Source organism: Amaranthus tricolor, chromosome 4 (genome assembly GCF_026212465.1).
Source record: "Amaranthus tricolor cultivar Red isolate AtriRed21 chromosome 4, ASM2621246v1, whole genome shotgun sequence".
Taxonomy (NCBI): Eukaryota; Viridiplantae; Streptophyta; class Magnoliopsida; order Caryophyllales; family Amaranthaceae; genus Amaranthus; species Amaranthus tricolor.
In genome coordinates this window covers 28,939,529-28,965,340 of record NC_080050.1, presented here as the reverse complement: position 1 = coordinate 28,965,340, position 25,812 = coordinate 28,939,529, and the positions used below count along the sequence as shown (strand labels likewise).

The 25,812-nt window shown below is 32.9% G+C and overlaps 2 protein-coding genes across 2 annotated transcripts; both read right to left on the bottom strand.

Annotated features, from left to right (window-relative positions):
- Nucleotides 1-641: 641 nt before the first annotated feature.
- LOC130810054 (putative methylesterase 14, chloroplastic) lies at nt 642-5,170 on the bottom strand. The gene is made up of 5 exons (XM_057675983.1): nt 4,316-5,170; nt 2,706-2,945; nt 2,468-2,611; nt 1,864-1,998; nt 642-1,180 (listed from the first exon to the last, which is right to left on the bottom strand). The coding sequence occupies exons 1-5, from the start codon at nt 4,562-4,564 to the stop codon at nt 908-910; spliced, it is 1,041 nt and encodes a 346-aa protein (XP_057531966.1). The 5' UTR covers nt 4,565-5,170; the 3' UTR covers nt 642-907.
- A 4,562-nt stretch (nt 5,171-9,732) lies between these two features.
- Nucleotides 9,733-22,301, bottom strand: LOC130810052 (regulator of nonsense transcripts UPF3). Its single transcript, XM_057675981.1, has 13 exons — nt 21,800-22,301; nt 21,371-21,477; nt 21,174-21,269; nt 20,960-21,058; nt 20,793-20,869; nt 20,142-20,231; nt 18,292-18,415; nt 16,535-16,605; nt 12,320-12,794; nt 11,800-11,892; nt 11,573-11,667; nt 11,341-11,394; nt 9,733-10,512 (listed from the first exon to the last, which is right to left on the bottom strand). The coding sequence occupies exons 1-12, from the start codon at nt 21,937-21,939 to the stop codon at nt 11,356-11,358; spliced, it is 1,506 nt and encodes a 501-aa protein (XP_057531964.1). The 5' UTR covers nt 21,940-22,301; the 3' UTR covers nt 9,733-10,512; nt 11,341-11,355.
- Nucleotides 22,302-25,812: the final 3,511 nt, after the last annotated feature.

The following is a 25,812-nucleotide window of genomic DNA, read 5'->3' as shown; positions in this document are numbered from 1 at the left end:
AATAATTACCATATTATTTATAAATAGTGAGGATGTAAGTAAGCTATATTCGTGGATGGTTTTACAAAAAGCGAAGACTATTGTTAACCGTCGGATACTTGAATTTGACCACTAATTATATTATGTGGAAATTAAATTAAATGTACTTTCTAGTCTCCTATCATGTATACAAGTACTACTATTGTACTGTTTGTCAATCTCATGTCATCAAACAAGAACAATATTTTTGAACTGACATAATCTTATCCGGTTAATTTTTAGGAGTCCTATTGTAATGTCAATACTACGCACATTTGATGGAAGGGTTATCTCACCCCACAAAACCCTGACATTATGCGAAAATACTTAATTTAATTTAAATTTTAAACGGTTATATTAGTGTGCTTCTAGTTGAGTAAAGAAGTAATAAGGATGACAACGAATGATCTAGACTTTGTTGCTTTTGATCTTTAGAATGCCATGACCATGAATCATCTTTCTCTGTAATTTTACTACAAAATTCCAGTGAATTTCAACAAAAATTATAAACGGGTTGAGACGGGCCAGATGGACTCAGCCCATTTAAGCATGTTTTCTTTTTTACAAAGCGCAGCCGAGCACCACCCATTCTACCTGTATACATAAGAACAACCAAAGACTTGTTTCCAACAAAATCTAAAAGCAACATAAATGATTATTTGGTTTAACCATAAACACAACACCCGAATTTCCTACGTAAATTGCAGCATAGTTGATGTATTAAAAAAAAAAAGAATTCCAATATTTTGCCTGTATAAATAGCAAAAAGAAATGAGGCAGTACAGAATTTATAAGTAAAAACCTTTATCTTTCTCCTGTACAATTTCAACCTTCAATAACAATCAGGAATACCCTACAACCCCATTGAATGTTTTACGATTATCTTCGCCTATTCTTTTTGGGCTATCTCGAGTAAAAGTTTATGAAGCGATTGGGGTTTCGAGAAGAAAGGGCAGTGATCACTACCTTTAATCTTGTACACTCCTTCCGGTGGGTTTTCTCTAACTAGCTTTTCTTGGATGTCTGGTGAAAGTGCCCGATCATCTAGTGTTTGAATGTAGTAACGCCGAACAGAACCATACTTTTCGGGTGATAACACGAGCTTCTCCATTATTGGCCCCACAGGGACTGGTCTCATCGACACCATTGCCAATGCTATATCCTGAAATAATGAATATCCTTGGAATCATCAAGAATTTGTGCAAATAACTCCAAAGTGAAGATGCTTGTTTGCAACCAAGGGTCATGAAAACATCATCTTTGTTATTCCCAACTGGCAACAAGGGTCAGGTTTGCGTAAATTCAACCCCAATGGGAGCCATTTAATGCATTAGCAGAGTGAAATGCCACTTAATTCGAATCGTAAGATTCTACCAACTTATGATTTTACCTATGATTTAGATCGTTTGCTTGTTTTTGGATAGTAAAATCGTAAATCAGAATCGTGATTTTCAATTTTTAATAACAATGAATATTGGGGTAATAGAATGATGTATAAAAGATGAGACACCGTACGACACTAGGCTGTCTCTAAGAATGATCACTTTGCAAACGACAAAAAAGTAATAACCAATTAAGCCAAAGATCTAATTTCAGATAGCACAGTGAAAGCCATGAACACCGTCACATGATTCGCTAATCTCCTCGCGAATCGAAAAAAGCGAATTAGGGACAGTTTTGGGCTATTCTTGGACAAAGTTGAGCGAATCACAAATTCAAAACCGAATTATGTTACATTGGCCATGAATGCTGCCAGAGCATTGTCATTTCAGCACAGCCATCTCATAGGAATACAATGGTCTCGATAAACAGAAGATAATCAGAAAGGCCAACTAGAAGGCTTACCTTAAGAGGGCTCTGGTTAAAATATAAAGCCTTCATGTGCTGCTTCTCCAACATGAACGCTGTCGGAGGATTATCAGTGCCGTTTCCATGAATTAAGAATTGTGATTCCTTTATAAAATCTTCTGAAGAACCAAGCTGCAAAAATCACACCATTAAGTAATGCAGGTAGAAGATCACTCTTTGGAACTTGCAGTCAAAACAACGTTAAGCAATAAAATGCTTATGCACATCAGGGGTATTTACTTTTTTCGGAGGGGGCGCGCGAAAGGGTTTGGCCAAATACTATCCACCAAATTTAGTCTTTATTATAATTATTTTTTTTATGCGCCATCTTTCATTAATTTTTTTCATATACACACTTACATATGTTAGAAAATGAGGTTAAAGAAATTTTATTTTACAAGTTTAAAATTTATGACTATGGATCAACAATTTCAGTATATCTAACTTTATTTCTAGGAACAAAGCTCCTACGATCAGATTCTACCAATTTTATCCTACCTCATGTCAATCTCAAACAGGATATCTTGATACCTTACACACCTCTTGAAAAAAGTTGTTCATTGCCATACAAAAAATGCTCGTTTCACTTTCAAATTTTTACCTGTTCATTGAAAACATCGAATGGCCTCTGTCCACTGCACACCATCGTGCCAGAGACAAAAATTGCCTTGGAAATCTTCGATGGAAAGTGCTCCATAGCATACGAAAGAGATGCACCGCCACATCCATGGCCAACCAATATAACCTAGTGTAAAATTCAAATGTTAGAACATTACCTGAAAACAGGCCCATAAAGTTGTCGAAAAATCAAGCAAATTTGTCCATGACATCTAACCAACCTTTTCATCTTCTGGAAGGTTCTCTATATATGTGATGAGTGGCTTGGAATAATCAACCAGAGTAGCAATTGAATTTGTATCCTTAGTATCTATACCAGAACCACTAAGATCTAAAGCAACAGGAAGTAATCCAGATTCTTCTAATAAAGCAATGCTTTTGTACCAACACCATGCACCGAAGCCTTCACCATGGACTAGAACAATTCGGTGTCCTTTTAGACTTTCCAAGAAATCAGGAGCCTGAGGAAAAAAACCCCCAAATTTGATCTCATAAAAGCTAAGATAGGCCATGGTGTTATCCAAATGCATTGTTCGAAAATATAATCTTAACATGAATCAAAAAAGAAAAGTCTTGTAGGTTAATATAACCATAGTAGTAAAACAAAAAACGGTTAAAGAGTTACAACAAGCCAAGAGTTACAAAAAAGAGTTAATATAACCAGTTCAACAAGCCAAAAGCTTCCTCAATAAACAGTTCCAATAAGAATAAAAATATACACAATTCACTAAAACTACTGCTACTAGTCCCTCCATCCCTTATAATTTGTTAAAAGTTACAACATTCCCAAAAGACCTTGTACGAGCCAAGGGTCTCTCTTGTTGCAACCATAAGGGTACGATGATTCCCAAAAAGCTCTCACTCTGATTTTTGGCACGTAACAAATTCAGTTGGACATAGGATATACTATCATACAAAAAGGTTAAAATTCCAAAATCCTTTTGCGTGTACGGGGCATAGTTTTGCGCGTCGTGCTTCAATGATCAAGCCAAAACATTACATTGGTAGAAGTGATCCCTCCGTTCAACAAGCCAAAAGCTTGCTCAATACAAAGTTACAGTAAGAATACAAATATACACAATTCAGTGAAGCTACTGCTAGATGTAATCCCTCCGTCCCTTTTATTTTGTTACAACATTCCCAAAAGACCTTCTATAAGCCAAGGCCCAAGGGTCGCCCTGGCCGCAATCATAGAGCAAAAACAAGGCCGCATCACCAAATGACGACCATAGTGTGAAATTTTCTGTATTGACCTCGAAATGTTTCAGTGACGGTTACCACGAACATGACCAAAACCGTATTTTTGCCTACATCCTTATGTCTTGATAAGGGTATGATGATTCCAAAAAGCTCTCACTCCGATTTTCGGGCCATAACAAATTCAGTTGGACATTGTATATACTATCATATTAAAGGGTTAACAATCCGAAATCCTATTCTCTATCAAGTAGAATACACTAATAAACTCCAACTCTATGGTTTGTGGGCATCATTATATACTCAAAATTAAGTTAAAAAATCAACTTTAATACAGCAAGAGACTGCAAATCACAAAAAGTGAACAAAAAGCAATCAACCAGACCCATCTTTTACAAGATCCAGATTCAAATACCCAAAACATAATTGAATCATCTACTTTTTATAATCACCTTTTAAGCATAATGATGAGTAAAAACCTAAAAAATTTCCCAAACAATGATTACATTAAACTGAATCAAATACTTTTCAAAACTTAATTAATTTATTAATTGTATAGAATATACTTGACTTTTTCCACAAATTACCAAAAAGATCTCATTCCAACAAGTAGGATTAAAGAGTAAAAAGAAACCTGTTTAGAATTAGAAAAAGGGTCAGAAAGTGTGCGGCGGCGAGAAGTAGAACCAATTCTACGAGACATGGAAGCTCCTTCAAATCTCTGAGACAATTGATGTTGATGAATCGCCATTGATAAAGCTCTTCTATGTAAAGCAACTTCTTCATCTTCCAATAATTTCCTTTGAGACCTTCCAATTCTCTTACTTTTTGATCCAGTAACTTTAGTATCTTTCTTCGACATACAAATAAATCGATTACCCATATTTCCAAATTGGATTTAGAACAAAACCCAACTGTTTGTTTAGGTTTTTCAATTAATTTAACAAATGGGTAAAGAATTTTCCGCCGGATAAGCAGCGTGTTTGACTTGGATTTGAGTTGGCATTCTATAAAACCTACTACCAATTCAATTAATTTGTTTAGTAGAAGTATCTTTTTTGATGGGTATATAAGACAAGTGATGAATAATGAATGAATAATGTAGAAAGAGAGTAGGTGGTGAGGAAAAGAGAGTTTTTAATGAAGAGAGAGAAGGTTGAAGAAGGTGTCGTAAAATGTCATAAAAAAAAGCGTTAACTGATTGAAATAAGCGACGTTATTTAATGCACTTCTCTTCTATCTTCTCAACTACTCGAAGTATACAAAAGTTTTATGGTTTCCTTTTTCAAAATACTTATATATTACGGATTTACGGTTATTTACAGTAGTAATCTTTTAAGTTTGTTTTATACATTGTGTCTAATATGTAGGAAAAATTTAGTGAAGTGAAATTTTATTTGAATTGTTTATTGTATATTCATTCTAATAATTGAATTGTGTAAGGGTCCGTTTGGTTCAGTGAGCAGGATTGGAATGGTATGGAACCCCATACCAGGATGGTATGGATTCAGAACCCCATACCAGACTAAAACTGTTTGGTTCAATCCAGTAATAGATATTCAATTCATTCACACTGTTTGGTTCAATTATGGAATGGATTCTCAATCCGACCCCTCCGTCTTTCTCTCTCTATCAATGGTAATGTGTGACATTTGGGAATTTAAAATAAATAAAATTATTTTGGGCTTTAAACTAATTAGAAATTTACCATGAATCAAGTAAGTTAAGTAAGTTATAATAATAATAATAATAATAAAAGGTAAAAAAAATAAATAAAATAAAAAATAAAATCTTGGAAGTGGACAGCAAGGAAGGCCAAGTGCAAAAATATTAACTTGTCTTATCAATTTTATTGCACATAAAGGAAAAGTTTAAAATAAGAATTAAAAATAAAAAAAAAATTATTATTATTATATACCCGAACCCCCAAATCAGAAACCCATTTCCTTTTCCCTTCCTCCTTCTTCGAGCAATCAGCAGCTCCATCAACACCTTCACCACTTTCCTCCTTCTTCTGAAATTTCGAGTGTCTTCAAGCAAGATTCATCATCTTCTCGTTGACTCAACCGGTCCTTTCGTTTTCCCTTCTCTCTGTACAGCAAAATCAAGCGGCAGAGATGATAGCCGTACCGGAGAAGAGAGCCGCCGCCGGGGAGGAAGTCAGCCGGTGAAGTTGGAGTCCGTTCAGCTTTCACTATTGTTGGAGGAGGAAGGTGGCTGCTACTTTTTTCTCTCTCATCACTTTTCTGAAATTAGGGTTTGAATATGGGATGGAATGGAGTTTGAAACTTAGGGGGATAGGAGGGTATGAGATTCTAAAGGATTGGAATGGGATGAGAATCCAGAGGGTATGACATCCCAATGTAAAAAGGCCTAACCAAACATTGAAATGGTTGTGATACCATTCCATACCATTAAAAAAGAGCCAACCAAACATACCCTAAAAAGTCAAATGTTGCAAATATAATGGAATAGAAGAAATAAAACCCAATTTCATGGTTATTATTTCCAACTATTGTTTTTTGGCACTGTTTATCAATTTGTCCCGTCATAATTTGTATTTTATTTTTTATTTATAAGTTTAATTATAGTCAAACGAGATTTTATTTAATTCGTTTCAATGCAAAATTAATAATAACATTTTATATTTTCTATCATGTAAAATTAAATAATTTATAAATTACAGCCTTAATGTTTATTTTTTTGCGAATTACAACCACTAAAGTATCAAAGTCTATAGTGTTCAGGCCAAATTACAGAATTTCGATCATTTAACCTAAAATTGCAACCGTTAAAATGGTCATAATTATGTGAACATGCCTCAACGCTATAAATTTTGATACTTTAATAAAGGTAATTCGTGAAAAATAAATTTTAAGACTGTAATTCACAAAAATTTTATAACTTAAAATTGTAATTTGCAAATTATTAATAAAATTATTAATGTTGAATTGGTGAATGTGAAAATGTGAAAAAAAAATGAAAATATAGTAAAATGACAGTTGGCTAGTATTCATAGGACCAGTTTGATATAAAAAGGCAATACATACATAGTATACGATGTTGACATAAATCATGATTTGTTAAAACTTCTACTAAGAAAGAGTTACTTATTTTGATTATTTTTCGATGAAATAATTTTAAAATAAAAAATGGATATATTAATAATTACATTAATTAAATTATACAATTTATATATAAGAAATATCTCACAGTGAGATCGTCTCAACAAAAAGTTGTGACTCAAAAATTGATTCAAAATGACATATTGTATCCGTCTGGCATGATTATCTAGCAGGCCTTGTAAACTAGCTAGTTAGGCCTTTACTAGGCCTAATCTATGTCGAGGTTCTAGTGGTCACTAGTTAGACAAAGGTTGACTTTCTATAACTTGCTAGTTTTTTTTTTTAGTTGAATCATAGTTGACTCTATTACTATTTATTAAGCAAATTAACTTTTGTATTGTCGATAATTTATAAAATCTTATTTGAATTATCTCGATTCAACATTTATTAATTTCTAGTTTCCATAATTTTTAATATGCATAATTAAACAGATTAATGATCAAATTCGTATATTGAAAAGTGTGAAAAAACAAATAATACAAGTAAAAAAGAACGAATGAAGAAAGAGACTTAAGGCGAACCACTTACATAAACTATATTAGTTATTACAAGGTTGGAAATAAAAGAAAATAAAAGTCTGGCAATCAATGATTCTCAAATCTAATCAGATCTTTAAAAGATAAAATTGGTGAAATAGAAACAATTAGATAAAGACACATTTAAGACTCTAAACTCATTATTAAGACTAAAATTTGAAAAAAATAAGACAATTAAATAACTTATTTCTTAAAATAAGCTCCATGAAAACTTATTTCCCAAAATAAGCGTCCGTACATCCAAACCTAGATTTGGCAAGAGTCGCTGTTGGTAACAGCGAAAGAAAAAAAAAAAAATTAAAAGCCCAAAGTCGCTGTTACTAACAGCGACTTTAAGGTTAACTGGTAACTCCTTCATCTCGTCAACTGGAATAAGGAAGTAACTGAGAAGTGAGAACTGAAAATTTAAAACGCATTAAGTCGCTATTACTAACAGCTACTTAAATATATAATTATATATAAATATAAATATATATATATATATATATATATATATATATATATATATATATATATATATATATATATATATATATATATATATTAAGTCGCTGTTACTTTGGGCTTATAATTTTTTTTTCTCTTTCGCTGTTACTAACAGCGACTCTTGCCAAACCTAGGTTTGGATGTACGGACGCTTATTTTGAGAATTAAGTTTTCGCAGAGCTTATTTTGGGAAATAAGTTGTTTAATTGTCTTATTTTTTTCAAATTTTCTTATTAAGACTTTATAAGTTTGGGTCCATAGTCTAGATTGATTAGGCCCATTTCAATCCGACTCAAAAGCTAACGAGAATTTGAATAAAATAAGATAAATTAACAACTTAATTCCAAAAATAAGCTTCGTAAAAACTTATTTCCCAAAATAAGCGTCCGTACATCCAAGCCTAGCTTCGGGTAATTCGCTGTTACTAACAGCGAAACAGGAAAAGAAAAAAAAAAAAATAAAACGCCATAGTCGCTGTTAGTAACAGCGACTGAAGGAGTTGACCAGTCAACTCCTTAAGTCGCTGTTACTAACAGCGACTATGGGTGTTTAAATTTTTTTTTTCCTTCTTCCTCATTGCAGTATACGACATTTTCAAGCAACAAAACACAACGCACGACATTTCCTTCGTTATTCCTCCATCAAAATCACGTTTGATAATACGATTAAAATATATACATGTACACATATATTACAAATGATACACAAAAGTCAATATGTTACAAATACTAAATATGTTACGTTTTCCCCCAACATACTTAACATTGTTACTAGTTGATCGAATTGAACCATTCCAAAAGCATACAACAGTCACACGAAAAGAATTCATTTCTACAACAACACATACAAAATCAACATCACCATCATGTTCATAAATATATGACCACTATACATTTTAAAATCAACACCAAATAAAAAAATTTATAGTAAAAACGTACCTCAATAACCTGTAGATCAACAAGAATTAGTAAATTGCAAGTTTATGAACCTACATTAATGTGAAATTTGATTAAAATTCAGCAAAAACAAAACTCAAAAATAAACCATAATTTTTCTAAAATTGAAAAAAAACACATAAAAAAATACCTTAGGTCGATGTAGGAAGCTTACAGATCGCTATTAGTGGTACAAATTTCGAATTTTATCACTTAATTTGAAGGATTGAATGTGATTTTGATGGAGGAAAAAACAAACAAATGTCGTGAGTTGTGTGCTAAGGTAGGCCGTATACTGGAATGAGGAAGAAGGAAAAAAAAAAAAATATAAACACCCAAAGTCGCTGTTAGTAACAGCGACTTAAGGAGTTGACTGGTCAACTCCTTCAGTCGCTGTTACTAACAGCGACTTTGGGGTTTTATTTTATTTTTTTTTCTTTTCCTCTTTCGCTGTTACTAACAGCGATTTACCCGAAGCTAGGCTTGGATGTACGGACGCTTATTTTGGGAAATAAGTTTTTACGAAGCTTATTTTTGGAATTAAGTTGTTTATTTGTCTTAGTTTTTTCAAATTTTCAAAGCTAACCATCCCTAATCCTTAAAACGTGTATAATACATAATGTAAAAAATAATAACAATAATGAAATATAATACAATATTATTAGGATAATCGAGAGATTCCAAATGTAAAGATTCACGATCATACTTATTCAACTTTAAAATGTTCATTTCTGTCATAAAATCCAATTACGTGTATGAGAATCGACAAAAAAATTAAGATGTCAATATTTTTGTCAATGAAATGACAAGATAACTCATTCCGCATCACTTGCCTTCTAAATTCTTAGCCCAATTGAAATAAATAGTTCAATACTCTATGTTTCTCGTGATATTACTTCTTACAAAATATAACTTTTAGTAGCAAACTCAAAAAGAAACAGAGCAGTAAAACAATAGAATCATTGAAAATGTTGGAAAAGAAACCTCTTTTCTTGATGATTAACAACAACCGAACATGACATTTAAAAAACATCATTAATCTGTATTTGAACTATAGCTGCTTTGTCAACACAAGCATAACCATTAACCATTAACCAATAACCTAACTAACATCCAATTTCCACAAATCTGAAGTAAGCTTTAAAGTAGCAGCATATGCATAATATTTTCACCACCCAAAAGGCGTAAATACAAGTTTTATAAGCACCAACACAAAACACCAAAACGAAATCCTACCAGGATGTCGAACTGAAAGACCATTTGCTGCACACCTTAATGTCGATATTCCAGATTATATACAGTATTAACCAGTCAATCTTTACTCGTCAAAGACCATGCTCTATACAATCCGAGCAGGTGTCACTGTCGGTCATGATTGTGGTTCAACACAATATCTGGAGTTCCTCCACACTAACGGAAACCTGCAACAGAGAGGTCTACTATAATGTGCCGCCTAACAGCCGACATTTTGATATTAAGGTTTATTCTCAAATATTTGTTCATCTCATTTTGCAAGGAGTTCTGCATCTCCAACCGAGCGGCAACCAACCCCTTCTTTGAAGTACCCAAAAACAGTTGAAGTCCTCTTCAAAACTACTATTCTAGAAGACCTCTTCCGGTGATTGATAGACACAGCTCTCACAGCCAAAATGCCATCAGTTCCAACAGCTAGCCAGACTATTCACAAAAGATGATAATCCCTATTCCACCAGGACCTCGTCACATTAATCAGTCGGGTGATTGTAAAACCTTGAAAATCAAAATGAATATTATCAGTGCAAAAATAAGCTGAAACTGATGTAATGCAGCCAAAGACTGTAGTATTCATCGTGCAAGTCAAGATGCTTCATATCTAATTTAGAATTTTATTTCATGAAAAAAACACAACATAGGAGCTTTCACATACCAAACCAACTGTTCTTTTTTTTCAAAAAAAAAAAGCACACGGATGGATGAAATTTTACATGCAGCATGGAAGACCTTTAGTGTGTATGATTTTACATTTTTCAAAATAAACAAGGGCCATGGGACAATTCATGCCCTTGTTTGCCATGTAATTTTACACTCGCTTAGTTGCTAAGGGATAAGTGTCCATACATGAGTTTCCCGATTCCCAAGAGATTTTATCTAGAAAATATTGATTCACAATGTTTTGCTTTTTACAGATCTTTGTAGTCTAGTCCAAAACACATAAGGATGTGTTTGAGAACAAACATTTCATTTCAAATTGTAGATTTCACTTATGATTCATAATGAAAAATTTGAGAATGACAAGGTTTGGGATGTCATTCTCAAATCCTTAATCACTTTTATAATAATGGTTGATTTGACTCAATCCAAATTTGAATTTTTGTTATTTGCCAAACACTGAATGTGAGCCAAATCTATATTTGCAAATGAACTCATCATTCCTAAACAAAGCATAATGTGTTTTCTGAATCTGAACCTTATGGAAACAGTGTTTTTATGCAAAATACTCTGAGAAAGAATAGATTTTTAGCATTTAAATGCTTTTGGATATAGAACAATATGACACGTGATCGGTAACCGTCTCACCGATAATTCAGATGGACTCACCATGCAGAAGCATGCTCAAGAGCCTGAGGCTGACTTCTGCACCCACACTTGCTTCTGCATATTAAAACAACCCATTCAAAATGGAAGGAATGTATGTTAAAAAAAATGTAATACTAACTAATACTTTCACCAGAGGCAAATGAAACAGGCACAAAACAGAGAGGGAGAAGGAGAGAGGATCCTTCGGGAGAGTAGGGTAAAAGAATAAATAGTTGAAACATAAGTAGGGAACCTCATGAAGACCATGACTAACTGCAGCTCTTTTGGGAGGGCCATCATCCTTAACATTATGTGTAGGATTACGGCGACCAAAACTCCTATAGGAACCTGACAAATCATTCAGAACTTATATTACAAGACAGGATTAGCTCAATGTAAAGTTTCCATCATCCCAAGCAATACAAAATTCATAATGTGTAATAATCGGAAAAAAGCCAGAAGCCAAAACAAAGAACTAACCGTTTTCTGAATATGAGTTGTTGCGGCCACCTGCAGAAGATGTGGCTTCCACATTACGGCTAGATGCATCATATTTCGATTCTCCACGTTTACCTGAAAATATATAGATGTAAAGTAACACCTTCAATAAATACCCATTAATACAATAAATGTAGTGGATGAAACCATGAGATTTGAGAATCGACAAGCTCTAGCCATGACTGATTAACTTGATGTTCTTGTCTAGGTACCAAATTATTTCAATTCTCAGTAATGACTAACATACATATTGCACATAGTTATACTAAACATGGAGGACCAATTTTCATTTGGGTGAGAGATTCCTCTCTATTACTCTTAACATCAGTCTTCGTTATAGACTCTAACAACAGTTCTTCCTTTCCCCATTAATTGTTTCTACATCAGTTCATACAAAAAAACATTAAAGGTTTTAAAAGGCTAGGGTACTTGGTCCAAGATTTGGATCAATCCAGTCATAAAGACAGATAAGTAACAGAAAGTAGAAATGCGTTCCTAATACCTTCATAAGAATCTAAATTACTTTGATTCTCATCGACAGTATGAGAAGAATCAGATCGACGAGGAGTCCAGACACCGCGATCAAGTCTCTCCCTACTCCTTGTGCGTCTGTCTTGTTTCTCACGACCGGCACTAAAACCATGGAGTTCCCTTCCAGAAGATTTTTCCTCCAATGACCTCTTTCCCACATATTCTGAACCAGAAGGTGACTGTTCAACTGCAAAAGCTGGCCCTCCTGCTTTCATATTAGACGGTCTTGGTGGTCGTCTTGTCCTCTCTGCATTGGAGCCCTGCACTTTCTGCTCTGCCTGAACAGATGAGGATGACTGACTAGAACGAGGTTCCTTGCTCAATAATATGCTTCTAATAATTCTTCCAGTAGCATCAGGCCTCTGATTCGATTTCGAACCAACTGAAGGAGATGAAGCTTCGGCAGGTGAAGTGACAATCTTGGGCAGTGTTGTGCCTTCAGAAGCCTATTATATCAAAAAGGTTAGTTAAATCCCCACATTAGGCTAGATAACTTACGGAGGACAGAGCTCTTGAAGATCACCAGTAATTCTTCAAAACAATAAATTTCTGAGTAGCAATCAAATGTCAAAATAACTCATGAACTTCCCTTGTTCCTCATAGTTTGAAAGTTGCAAAAACCATCTCAAGGAAATTCATACTCCATCTTACAAAATGCCATGTGATTTGACAATAATTTTAAGTCACAAGATTCAAAAATTTCAAAACATATAGGGAGCCAAGGAAAACAAAACTATCACAGGGGCTAAAAAGCAACAAAAAGATCATAAAATGTTGTATGAGAAAACAGCCTAGGCATATTAAAGATACAAAATATGAGAAGCAAGTCCAAATGCAAGATGTAATATTAGGAACACACAACCGAAACAAAAATAGTACAGAAATCTGTCATTCTGGCTGATCGATGATGCAAACTTGATAGCAAGACTTTAAATTTGATTCAGAAGAAAATAAAACCTACCAGAAATAGAGAGATGATGCAGGACAGACTTTCTATACACCTGTCTGTATAAATTTCTTAACCACACTTGCACCATCATTCTATATTAGGAGTCCGACTACACATTATTTCATCTCCACGAAATTATCACTGATAATCTCTAATTATTTTGAAATATATTTCTTAAAAAGAAGTTAAGGTCAAATATTTCATTAAGTTGACAACAAAAGTCGACCAGGAATCTAGGATTGCTAATAAAGATGAGCATAGTAACTATTAAAGGGGCAAAGTAGTACTAAGTAAAGTTGCCACCTAAGTTACATTGTTACTTGAACTCTTCGTTTCAACTCTTGTGTCGGATCCTACACATGCTGACATCAGTATAACACCTCAACATTCCAATTTGGACCAAAATCATGGTAGCTTTTCACAAATATCAGTATTTGATGATTGAACGCATAACAAGTCCAATACAAGTACCTGAGTTTGAGTAATGACAACTCTTTCAAAATAAGGGCACTCCTCCCACACTTTTATAAAAATGAAACTAAAGACCACAAATGGCCAGTATCATATCATAGACAATATGATATGAAATACCTAAATAAAAACAAGACCATCAACTACCACATTCAAAATATTTCCATTAAACAATGTATGTAAACCTATGAAATTGTGCACACAACAAATACCGCTATTAAAATTGATGTTGCAAACTACTCTTTCAATTAATTATTGATACGGCTGGATATTAGAACAGGTAAGAGAAATAGAATGATGGAACCACAATGAATTTGTGTAATCTGAAATAAATAGTTTCAGACAAACTCATCTATACGACTGTCTTTTACTTGATAAATATTACGGTTTGATAAAAGAAAAGTTAGTCCGAGAAATCAAGAATCGATGCCAAATATAATAGAAGGAATATGTAGTGACTAGAAAAGGAGATGAGTAGCCATGTATATCCATGTGAGGAATGCATAATATGATACAAGTTTATCAATATTCGATAAAATTCAGACCCTGTAACCACAAAATTCATAAATACAGTAAAGCAAAACGTAGGTATGCACTTAAATCTTCATTTATGCACATGTAAAACGCATATCCTCAAGTGGCAGCAACTAATGCTTACCTTAAAAATTTACAATACATATACCTATTTATTCTATATATGCCGGAGATGAACAATCTAGTATAAAAGCATTCTAATCCAGATTTCTATCAAGTTCACTTCCCATATAAACATGTCAACAAGGACAGGCACAAAATTCATATGTTTAAAAATATCGGCAGGGTGTAAGATATCAGTCTAAGATTATTTCAAATCACCTCCTATAAAAGGGCTTAATGGTTTCAGGCACAAAATTCACGAACGTTAGAAGAAACGATACAATGGAAGTTAAAATATCTTCCAAGTTTCAAGCTAGGAAGAAGTAACGGAAATAAAGATCTTCAAGTGAATAAGGGTAAAAAGATCTAAGAACATTAGATAACAATTTTTTTAAAATCCATCCTCAACGAAGCCAAAAATTTATAGTTCTTTGGTTTAGAGTTAAAATGGACTTGGTGAAATGACTTTTAAAACATGTGCATTCTACTTATGGGAAGTTGCAAAAGACATTAGTCCATCATAAACAATTTCGTTGTTATTACAAGAGAAATGATATGTACATTCAACCCCCCAAACCCCAAGCCACAAGACATTGAGAATCCAGACAATAATATTTAGCTTTTTTCCCTATAGGTTGAACCCTCTATCACTTCCTTCTAAAAGAAATAGAAAATTCCAAACCCGAGAGCATAAGCCAACAACCAAAGAGTGATAGAAGAAAACCAAGTATTTTTGGCAATGTAGTGAGATAATATGGTTGAGCCGGGAAAGGTACACCATGGAGCAGAAGTCCGCTAACTAAAGCCACACTCACTAGAGCATCTTCTCCCAAATTAAAAAGAGAATTACCCATTTGTGAGAGTGTAGCCTCTAAAGGGTAATGGAGATTAAGAGTTTCAAACGGAGTATGCTATAAAGATTGGTTTTAATTAAGTTTCATTGCTTACTTCCAACTTTGCTGCTTGTTCCTATTTCTCTTAGTATCTTTTTTGATCGACTCAAAAATGGAAAATAATAATATTAAAGATCTAAATCAAAATTAGAAACCACCTGTTATCTAATATCTTCATTATAAAGTTATCGCCTTACAACCAATAATGAAGTCCCAAAACTAAAGAGTAACTATTAAGCTGAAAACCCGTATCTGATGGCCAAACATAAGGTCAAATGATAATTGTTTCTGATGTAGTTCAACAAAGGGAGGATTGAAAGTGTTCAATTTTCTTTCAAAATACAAAACAGTAAACAATGAAGTCCTCTGACAAAAACAGATGATGCACAAGTAACTCCTAAATTCATATTACATTACACATCCATCTACAGAAAGTCAGGAACCGAAAAGCAACCAAGAGCAAGTCTCAATCAATATGCTAGAGCAGCCTAATCTGGAAGCTTAATAACAGTTGGGCAGAAACCTTTAAAATTTGATCATTTCACCTGGGCCGCAACATGAACACCACCAAGGCACCAACCACTACCATCGAGCACAATTTTTCTAGAAAAGAAACCCTTTTACCTCCCAAAAGTTAGTCTATATTGGATTACCTAACGTGACGACATCATACAGCTTTTCCCATCGAGCACAAGGGCAGCAGAACCATACAAAAACATTTCATAACCCTAATGTCATTAAAGGGCTACCACCTATACAGGGTTTAGGAATGTTAGATGAAAGCAACCTTACCCTTGTAACACAACAAAGTGCTTGCTTCTGATTAACCTCTGATAACAAACATCATTGCAACTTCACATAAATAACAAAGGGACATTAATTAGTGCATCATATTACTTAAGTCTGTTATAATCTAAAATGAAAATCTTTGCTACATCTCAACAAAAAGTAGTTTCTCCAACATTATGTCTGAAACTAGAAGCAACTTTATACCGCATTCAGCAGCAACCTGCAATTTAATTTAAAAAAACCCACCCCTGCCCACCAGAAGAAAGGAAAAACACAGACAAAAGATGGAAAAAAAGAGATTAAATATCCAAAGGAAAACTATGCAATTAATCCAATACCCTCAGAACAAATACATGAAGACATAGCTTTACCCAGGTGAGCAAAAGTGATTTTGACAACTGATTGTATGTCACTTAAAAATAGAGACAGAAGTCAAATTGTTCCTTGCCTGAGAAATCTCTTGCTCTTTCCCTTTCAAAAGCAGAATCCTTTTCTTTGGAATATCATACGAACCACCTCCTATTGATTCACAACGACCAATCAGAGCTAAAATAAGCGACATTCAATCTAGATGGTAGATTATTATGTAATCTCAGATTCACACATTTACATGGCAAGATACTACCCAACAAAGCAATAGAATTATCTGTTTAACTAAAAAGGACAAAAAATGACACCGGGTTTCTTGAACTTGACACAAGGGGGAAAGATGTGAGTTATGTCATTAATGTGAAGAAGTTGAAAAGTATAATAACAAGATTAAGGAAAAATAAGTTCCTACAGATCCATGATCTAAGGTCATGTATAAACAATTATATATATATATATATATATATATATATATAGGAAGAAGTTCCAATGAGAACCATCCTTATATGAGAAGCGTGAGAACCAATCTGTGTGACAAAAAAGTGTTACTTTTTTACTAAAAATGTTAGTTTGATAGATAGACAGATAGACACGCGCACACACACACACATATATATAGGGTCAAGTTCTAGTGAGAACCAAGCTTATATGAGAACCGTAAGCACCAATCTCTCCGATAAAAATGTGTTACTTTTCACAAAAAAGGTGTTACTTTTGCACAAAAAAATGTTACTTTTGTTTATAAAAAAATCTGGTACTTTTTATCAAAAAAGTTACTTTCAGAAAAAAAAAATATAAATACAAAGTAATACTTTTTTCAAAAAGTAATACCTTTTTAAGTAAAAAAGTAAAACTTTTTTACGATTTTTTTTTCAGATTTTTTTTTCTTAAAATAACACTTATTTGCCTAAAAGTATGCACATCCATCTCAACCTACAAATCTTTGCAATGCTCCTTTTTTCTTTTTTCTTTTTTTTTTTGAAATGTTTGTCATGCCCATTTGTAATATAATTCTCATGATCAATATTCCAATCCATTCAGTAGCACAAAATATCAACTACCCTTCTACCAATGTGTAATACCCCAAGTTTAGTTTGAAAAAGGAATGATAGACTACTCATATCAACAAGGTGCATCTTCTTTTCTAGGGAGCCCATTTGCTAAGAACTCCACAGTTAAGCGTGCTTGGTGGGGAGTAATCTTAGGATGGGTGACCTCCTGGGAAGTTTTCTCGGGTGCGCACGAGTGAGGCCAAAGTGCGCTGGAAAGACTTGTGTTGATTTGTGGGGCTAGTTTACAGTCTCCAAGAGTAATCACCAGCGGTCCGAAGGGCCGGGGTGTTACACAATGCGCTCCAATGTGATGCGATGCGGCCTTGTTTTTACACTATGAGTGAAGATGTCCAATAATACAACAATTAACACGATAGAACCCATGAGACCAAAGAAATTTAACTTTTACGATCAAAGGTCAATCAAATTTAACCTCCTAGTTTCATAAGGATAAGGTTGTGTAAATGTGAACCTCCACACAAGCCTTGGCGAGAATTAAGTTAGTGGATAGGGTTAATCAGTCTACAACCATCAATGTCTCACCCAACGAACAATCTTAATCATCCACACAAATTCATTAACACAATGCAATATAATATGTTCATCAAAGAATAATTATAACCACTAGGAAAGTAAATACCAAAAACTCTCGAGACCAAAGTCAATTTGAACTCACTAAATTATACAAAAAGTTTCCAATCCTAAAGGAATCTACTTTACCTACATATGATGCTAGTCACTTCATGCTAATGGACCATGTAATAGTACAAGGCAAGACGCATACCAGTTTCATTCTCTGGTACTTCTTTTTTTCTTGAAGCCTCATATTCGTTCTCTCTCTGAGTCACGAGAATATATGTTGATTTGTCTTTCCCATTTGTGCTCTTCGCATTGTTTTTCAAGATATACTGCAAATACGATAAAATCAATCAACAAAATCTTTTTAGACTCCACTTGAATTTGATTAGCATTACGCAAGTGAACAACCTTGAAAAATATTTACAGACCAGTTCACTTTCATCACATAAATAAGCTAGACAAATAAGATATAAAATCATGTAAGTCTAATGACTAAACAATGTTGATCCCATCTCTTGTGGAAAAAAAAAGAGAAGATATAGAAGCTAGCAATGCTATTGATAAGGTTCAAATAGTTTTGTAACCCTTGGAAGATAGATAACATGATTCTATTCAAACGGCTAAAGAATGGTTGAAATTTTAATATTTTCAAATAAATAAATAACACTTCCAATTTTAAAAGGTTGAATTGTTCCCACTTTGTGCAAATCTGATACACTAATTTCATCCTTAATATCATTAATTACACGTTAAAAATATAAATAGTTGATACAATTAGAGTTTGCATTGATAAGAATCTTTGAACTATACTTTTCAAAATATTAGCTAAAAATATAAAACGAGATTGAAAAGGAATAGAGCACAACGTTGCAACCTCTAAAAACGAAAGGTAATGAAGAACTTCAACAATGAAGTATTAAAATTAAAGGCCTATTAAAAATCTGAAGTAGCATGACAACCAAAACAATTTGAGACCAATCATAGTAACATTTTCTAAGACAAAAGTAGGAAAAAAGGGTGGCAGCCTAACAGGGCGGAAGGCCGAGCAATCATATTTAAAAAGAAGCAGCAATTAAAGGGAACTTGTATATAAGAACCTCTATAAATATAAAGAGCCACAAGAGAAGAAAAGGTCATAATTAGTAGATACAAAAGAATTCAGCACAAGTAAACAAAGGGAAAATAAACTATGAAACTAGAAACAAAGAAAGGGAGAATTGCTACAAAGAATTCTTGTCGGAGTACAGGCAAAACCTCCCTCTTAGGTACCTCAAAGAAGTTCCCCTTTCACAAACCTTGTGAAAGCTCACAAACACTAGCATATAACAGTAATTCATAATCTAAATGTAGGACGTCCACAATTCTGCAATATAGGGAAAACTTAATAATAACTTATAAAAGATATTCCAATTTCTAGCATTTAGACATATCAGTCACCAGCCCAAAGGATAGAAAACATCAAGGTTGCATCTAATCTTCTTACGGACGAAGGATACAAGCTGTCAAAAGAAGCTCATAGTGCCAATATGTCAAAGATACAATTTAAAATTAATGCATTTATACATATTCCTAACTTAACTAGCTTAGGTTGCTTTTATTCTCATTTCCATGCATTCTAGGTAATTTTTGTCGCATTTTTCCCCCATTTCTTTTTAATGCTTCTCCACTCCCCTATTCTTGGTTCTTTCTCATGTTTCAAGAAAGTGTATGCATGTCAAGGCTTTGAAGATTCCATGAGTTATGTGTGTATGTATGATATATGTAAGTATGTATCAATAAGGTGTGACATTCCAAGAACATTCCATGCCTCTTAACTAAATTAAATATCTGCCCTGATCCCATAGAGTTATTGAAGCTACAGTTCAATCCCATTCTTTTCTTTCCCCAAATCAAAAAGACTAAGGTAAACCCGTTAATCCATAAGTATAAATAACTAAAAAAATGCATGTTCCAAGACAAGGAAAAAGTTGCAGGCAACTTTTGAGGAGAATTTTAACAAAATCGAACCATTACCAAGGTCCGAAACTAATATACTGGGATTATTAAAAAAAAGACCTTTTTCTTTTCAGAGTTTTGCTTGCTTGAACGAGACTTCCCTGCAGCTAACCCAGACCTTCCACCACTCTTTCCATCAGACCCTAAATGCTGTCACCAGTAATACCAATCAATTAGAAATGAAAGGGAATGCAAGGAGTATCACCACAAAAAAGAAGGAATAAAATAACATGGGAAAGAAATAACATCAAGAACAATAAATGGAGTTAAGCATAACTAGTTAAGTAAAGCGTCCTCATGTATCTTTAAATACTGTTTCCCATCATTGTTGCCATTTCATGATGAAAAATACAAGAAAATCAACCTCACATACCACTTAAGACAACAATCTCACATATGCAAGACTAACTTATAAAAAAACTCCATGATAATTCTGAGGAAAGAGAGCTTAATTATCTCAGAAAGCATCAACCTGGCTTATCAAAAGAAAAGGATATATCGCTCTACTAAGTAACTATGACTATCATTGGAGCAGCGCAGTTTAGTAACCAAAAAAGCATTCAAACAAGTGTCCAAGTTTTGAAATAAATATACAACAAAGATGATGATATTCATTAAAGTTGAAATCATAGATCATCAAGAGGCTCGCCAACTTGAGCATGACCTCAATATTCCCAATGAGTAGATAGAGTATACTAAATAACTAAAAACCTGGTGGCCACTCTTTGAAGCTCTCCTTTTTCGCACATATTCCATGAGCGGTGTAACAATAGGTGCTTCTTGAACACCTACAGAAAAAGAAAAAGTAGTCAGCAATAGGCCACAAAAACAAACTTCTACAGGCAACATAAGGGGACAAAAGATGAGCTTCTCCTAACCAACTCGCTCAGCTTCTTTTCTTTCCAGTTGTACATCAGCACTAGGAAGATTCTCAACAGGTTTGGAAATCTGCTCAAGGAACTCTACATACTCAGGATCTATTCTCAACAAAAAAACATAGAAGAGAAATTAATTAGCTTAATTTCCAAAACAATATTAATCATGTATGAAATATAATCCATTAATCAGGTCATCAGTCTGAACCCTTCTAACCTTTGTATATAGTCCCTTCTCGACCATCTTTCTTGGCATTAGGCTTAGGAACACGTTGAGAAGGAGCATACTCCACTATTGCTTTATATTGTGTCCCTAAACAACATAAAGTAGCAATTCAATTCATTCACCACTACAACATAAAAACCAAAAAGAAGCACAAGTATACTCCGTTGAGCATACAAAAGTAAAGTTACCCTTTTCATTGACAAATACATGGCCATTAAAGAACTCAGCGAACTCGAAAACATCATCAGGACTATTGAAGTTCACATATGCCCGTGAATACCTCTGGTTCTTGTGACTGCAATCAAGTTCCCCATTATCTCAAGTTGAAACCAAATCAAGGAAGCAATACTATTAATAAAAATAAGATATTTGGAAAAACCCAAAAGGCACGCATTTCGTAAAAACCCACAATGCAGTCTCCATAATCACAAAAATCAAAATAAATTGGTACTAAATGAAGAACAATTATGCTCCAAAATATACAATCACCGAAAACATTACTAGTGAAAACAAATTTTAAACAATGGTTCAAATTAAACATATTCCTGAAAATCAAATTCAGTCCTAAAAACAAAAATACACAGAAAAATCTACCAAAGAGGGGAAAAGAAACAAACCTCGACTTGCCGCAGCGAAAAGAGGACCAATTGTAGCGAGAAGAGAAACGGCCATCGATTTGGTCGAAAAAGGAAGACTGAGAAAGAGAAGGGGGCAAGTGCCTAACAACTACTTTGGTTCGATTCAACGGTTCCTTCATCTGATTTCCCAAAACCCCTTATCTAATCCAATACCAAAGTTCAAACAAAACCCTAATTTTTTGCAAATTCCCTTTGCGATCGAAAACAGTTGAATTTCTTCAATTAAAAGAGAATGCGTGGACGGAAACAGGAGAAATCAATCACCCAAGAAATTGTGCCCTAATTGTGATTATCGAAGGAAGAACGATCTCTCTGTCGCTCTCAAAGGAATGGGTTTGGTTTGTGTCAATGTCAGAATAGGGAAAAACCAGAAAAGGAAAAGAAGAAAGACTCGCGATTCATTTCATCATCAACAACGTACACAATTTCAATCGTAACGGGGAACTCTGGAAATTGGACAATATACTCCTATGTCAACCTTTGGCTCAAACATGAGATAAACTCCTTTGTTTTTCTAATTGATTACACTAAAATTATAAATAATTATTTATAAGTGATTATTTGATGACTATAAGAATTAATCAATTTAAAATTATAATTAATTAATTAATTATAATTGGTCAATATAAATTGTCACTTTAAGATTGTAAATTATCACTTTTAAATATATAACAAATCACTTTAAAACTACAAGTAATTACTTTGATTATTTTAAAATTATAGATAATCAGTTTGACATTATATGTATGCATTGGATCATCCTAATAAAAATAATCTAACAGTCATACCGTCTTGTTTGAAAAAATTTGGAATACTTATAGTTTTTAAAATTATAGCTTTATTTTATATAGTATTATTCAATAAACATATAGATGTAAAATCAAATAATAACGTTACTTAAAATGTAAAGGAAAAAAAAAATTTAGTTTGCCATTATATATTATAAAAATTAAGACTAGTATGTTATATAATATATTTAATAAAATAAAATTAAAAAAATTATAAGATAGTAATTTTAACAATTCAAACTTTTTTGTTTTATATTGACTTTAGAATTTGTTAAGCACTTTTCCTCTATAAGTATATAGGAGTGAGATACAAAACAAAGGGTCTCTCGAATAAATTTAGAATATATCATCAAATTAGGTGTAAAATATACTTTATTCATTTCTTAATATTGTTAGTTTATGCTTATTTTCAAGAGGAAAAATTATTGAGTTACTTGACAAATGTTCTCATTTGAGTTTTTCAAGCTTTCAAGTTTGTACCTAAACCTTCACTTATTATCTCGTCATCAATTACGCAGCATCATCATCATTCTACCTAGTGTATATCGTCTATAAGAAATTATAATCAGGGTTTGAGGAAGAGAAGGAAGGCGATAACCCATACTCATAAAAGGTCCCTCGGTTCGAGAAAGATCATCAGAAAGAGAGGATACTGCAACGAAAAGGATTGGGTGAAACTAAATACAAACGCTTGCATCTTAGACCACAAGCTTGATCTTTAATCATAAAATTAAAAACATATAAAAGGCATATAAATAAAATAAAAAATAACTAGGTAAAAACAAGTAAAAAATGATATGTAAAAGACAAAGGCAAAGAACAAGAACACCAACAGATAAGCGAGAGATTATCAGTACTCTAATACAAGAATAAAGCGCCTCCAACTACCCCTGTCCATGGTTAGGTTCTTAAAGAGGTGTAAGTCACGCAAGGCATTTTTTATTTGTTCCTCCCATGTCCTCTTATGTCTTCCTCGGCTTCTCGTACCTTCCACTGTGATGCTTTCGATTCCTCATCACAGGGGCGGCAAAAGTCTTTCTCTACACATGCCCAAACTATCTTTAATCTATCACGTATCTTTGCAAAAATAGGGGCAACTCATGGTTTCTGATTTCATCCATCATTGTGTGACCGCACATCCACCTTAGCATACGCATTTTTGTAATTTCTATCTTATATTCAAAAGTCTTTTTTACGGGCCGACATTTTGTCCCGTACAGCATTGTGAGTCTGATTGCACCTTGGTGAAATTTTTTACTTTTTAAATTACTTGGAAACTTCCTATCACATAACACCCCAGAGGTTACTCGTCATTTGAGTCAAGCCGCTTATATTCGATCAGTTACATTGCCATCAATACTCTGAACAATAAATTTCAAATACTTAAACTTAGTTGTACTTGTAACAACTTCTGCATCAATTTAAGCACATGTTTATATTTTTTCATGATTTTAGCCGTAGTAAATAAATGCTTTATAGAGGTTTTAGTTAGTATTTAAGCACGTTTTAATGGGTTGGAATCATGTTTTTATTAGCTTTTGTTGCAATCTTGATGGTTTGTGACTAAGAGTGAAAAATCCTATTTTTTTGCGAGAAAATAATAAAATGTACGGGGAGATTTTGAGTTAATGAGATTTGAGGATGTGAGTATTGGATTTAGAGGTGTTTCAACTATTAGTCTTAATGCTTAATTTATTAAGTAATTGTTCGTTAATTGTCGATTATTAGTCGATTTAATTGGCTTATTTAACCAGCTACTATCAATGAGGTTTTGTTAGCTGTTAGGCCAACCGATTAAGGTAGCATAATTGTTATATAGAAATTTTGTAAAACTAATTTGTTGGATGTTAATTATTTATTAAAAATAAATTGAGTTAAAATTACAAAGACTAATAAAAACTACAAATATTACTTTTTTTTTTTTTAATTTTGGCTTAAATTCAGTTATTTAAGTGATTTAAAAGCTACTTACCAAGCATCTTTTATGGAAGTTTGACTAGCAACTAGTTAAAAACCAATAATCAATTAAAAAATCAATAAAAAAATCATTTGTCAAAAACAAAAACAAAAATTATCTTATCAAGGCACACTCAATTAGGATGTATACCCTACATATTACTCTCTCTATTTCCATTTATTCTTCTAGTTTACTTTTTTTTTTTGCAGATTTCAATACTAATTTAAAATTTAAATAATATTAATTATGAGTTTTTAAAAATTCTAAAAAGCTGATATTTAGAAAGTATTTATTGAGATAAATCTATTAAGATTCCATATAAATATAAATATGTTTTTTTATATAAATCGATGAGAAATTATAATCAAAGTTTTATACTAAAATTCTTAAAATTTATTTAAGAATAATATATGATAACGATGGGGTAATTTTGAGTGAATTATTGAGAAATGAAGGAGTAATAATTACTAGATCAAAGCTCACTTGACTAAAGTACCTTAAATAAATATTGGGAGAGTCAATCAATTAGCACTCTATATAACTTAAGTTTTCTTGAATAAATAATGTTCATGGTGATTAAGGTGTTGGTGAATAATTCATAAATCTTATTGAACCTTCATAGCATTAATAGCTTAATTTTGTTAAAATTGATGATTATTGTTGGTTAGTTTGTCGATTAATTCTGAAGAGTCGTTTATCAAAATAATCATTCACAAACGAAAAGTAAATTCTAAACAGTTGTTTTAGATTTACCATTTGGTTTGATTTTTTAATTCGAGAATGTTTAGAGAAATCTTACAAATTAACAAAAGGGAAATATAAATCTTTCTTGTAGGAGGTAAAAATCAAGCTTTTGGCATAAGAATAATAAAAGGGAAAACACTTAACTATTATACTAACTCATAAATCTCAATAGCGTGTGAAGTTTTACACCATACATGGATTATAAGAACTCTAATCAAGGACATTTAGACATGTTGATATAATTTTTAAATTTTAACGGTTCGTTTGATTATTCTATTAGAATTACTATTGATATTAATCTATTAGAGCGATAAAGAAAACTTTGTGTAATGTAATTAGGAAATGTTCTTAACAAGACTGATAGCAAATGTCCATGATTGTCCTATTCGAACAATTTATAGTCCCTAGTAAATTTATTCTCATACATTTAGATGGTATTAGGTATTACTAGAAAGTTGTAATAAAAACACATATTTGATGATCAACGTTTGATTACCATGAAA

What these genes read in the sequence shown, in the direction of transcription:
- LOC130810052 (XM_057675981.1), bottom strand. Translation starts at nt 21,939, where the DNA reads ATGAAGGAACCGTTGAATCGAACCAAAGTAGTTGTTAGGCACTTGCCC. An exon ending in TGTATTTGTCAATGAAAAGG is followed by an intron (nt 21,270 to 21,370) that starts GTAACTTTACTT and finishes TATGTTGTTTAG; the next exon opens with GGACACAATATAAAGCAATA. An exon ending in CAACTCATATTCAGAAAACG is followed by an intron (nt 11,668 to 11,799) that starts GTTAGTTCTTTG and finishes ATGATTTGTCAG; the next exon opens with GTTCCTATAGGAGTTTTGGT.
- LOC130810054 (XM_057675983.1), bottom strand. Translation starts at nt 4,564, where the DNA reads ATGGGTAATCGATTTATTTGTATGTCGAAGAAAGATACTAAAGTTACT. An exon ending in CTTTTTCTAATTCTAAACAG is followed by an intron (nt 2,946 to 4,315) that starts GTTTCTTTTTAC and finishes TTTTTTCCTCAG; the next exon opens with GCTCCTGATTTCTTGGAAAG. An exon ending in TCGATGTTTTCAATGAACAG is followed by an intron (nt 1,999 to 2,467) that starts GTAAAAATTTGA and finishes TGATTTTTGCAG; the next exon opens with CTTGGTTCTTCAGAAGATTT.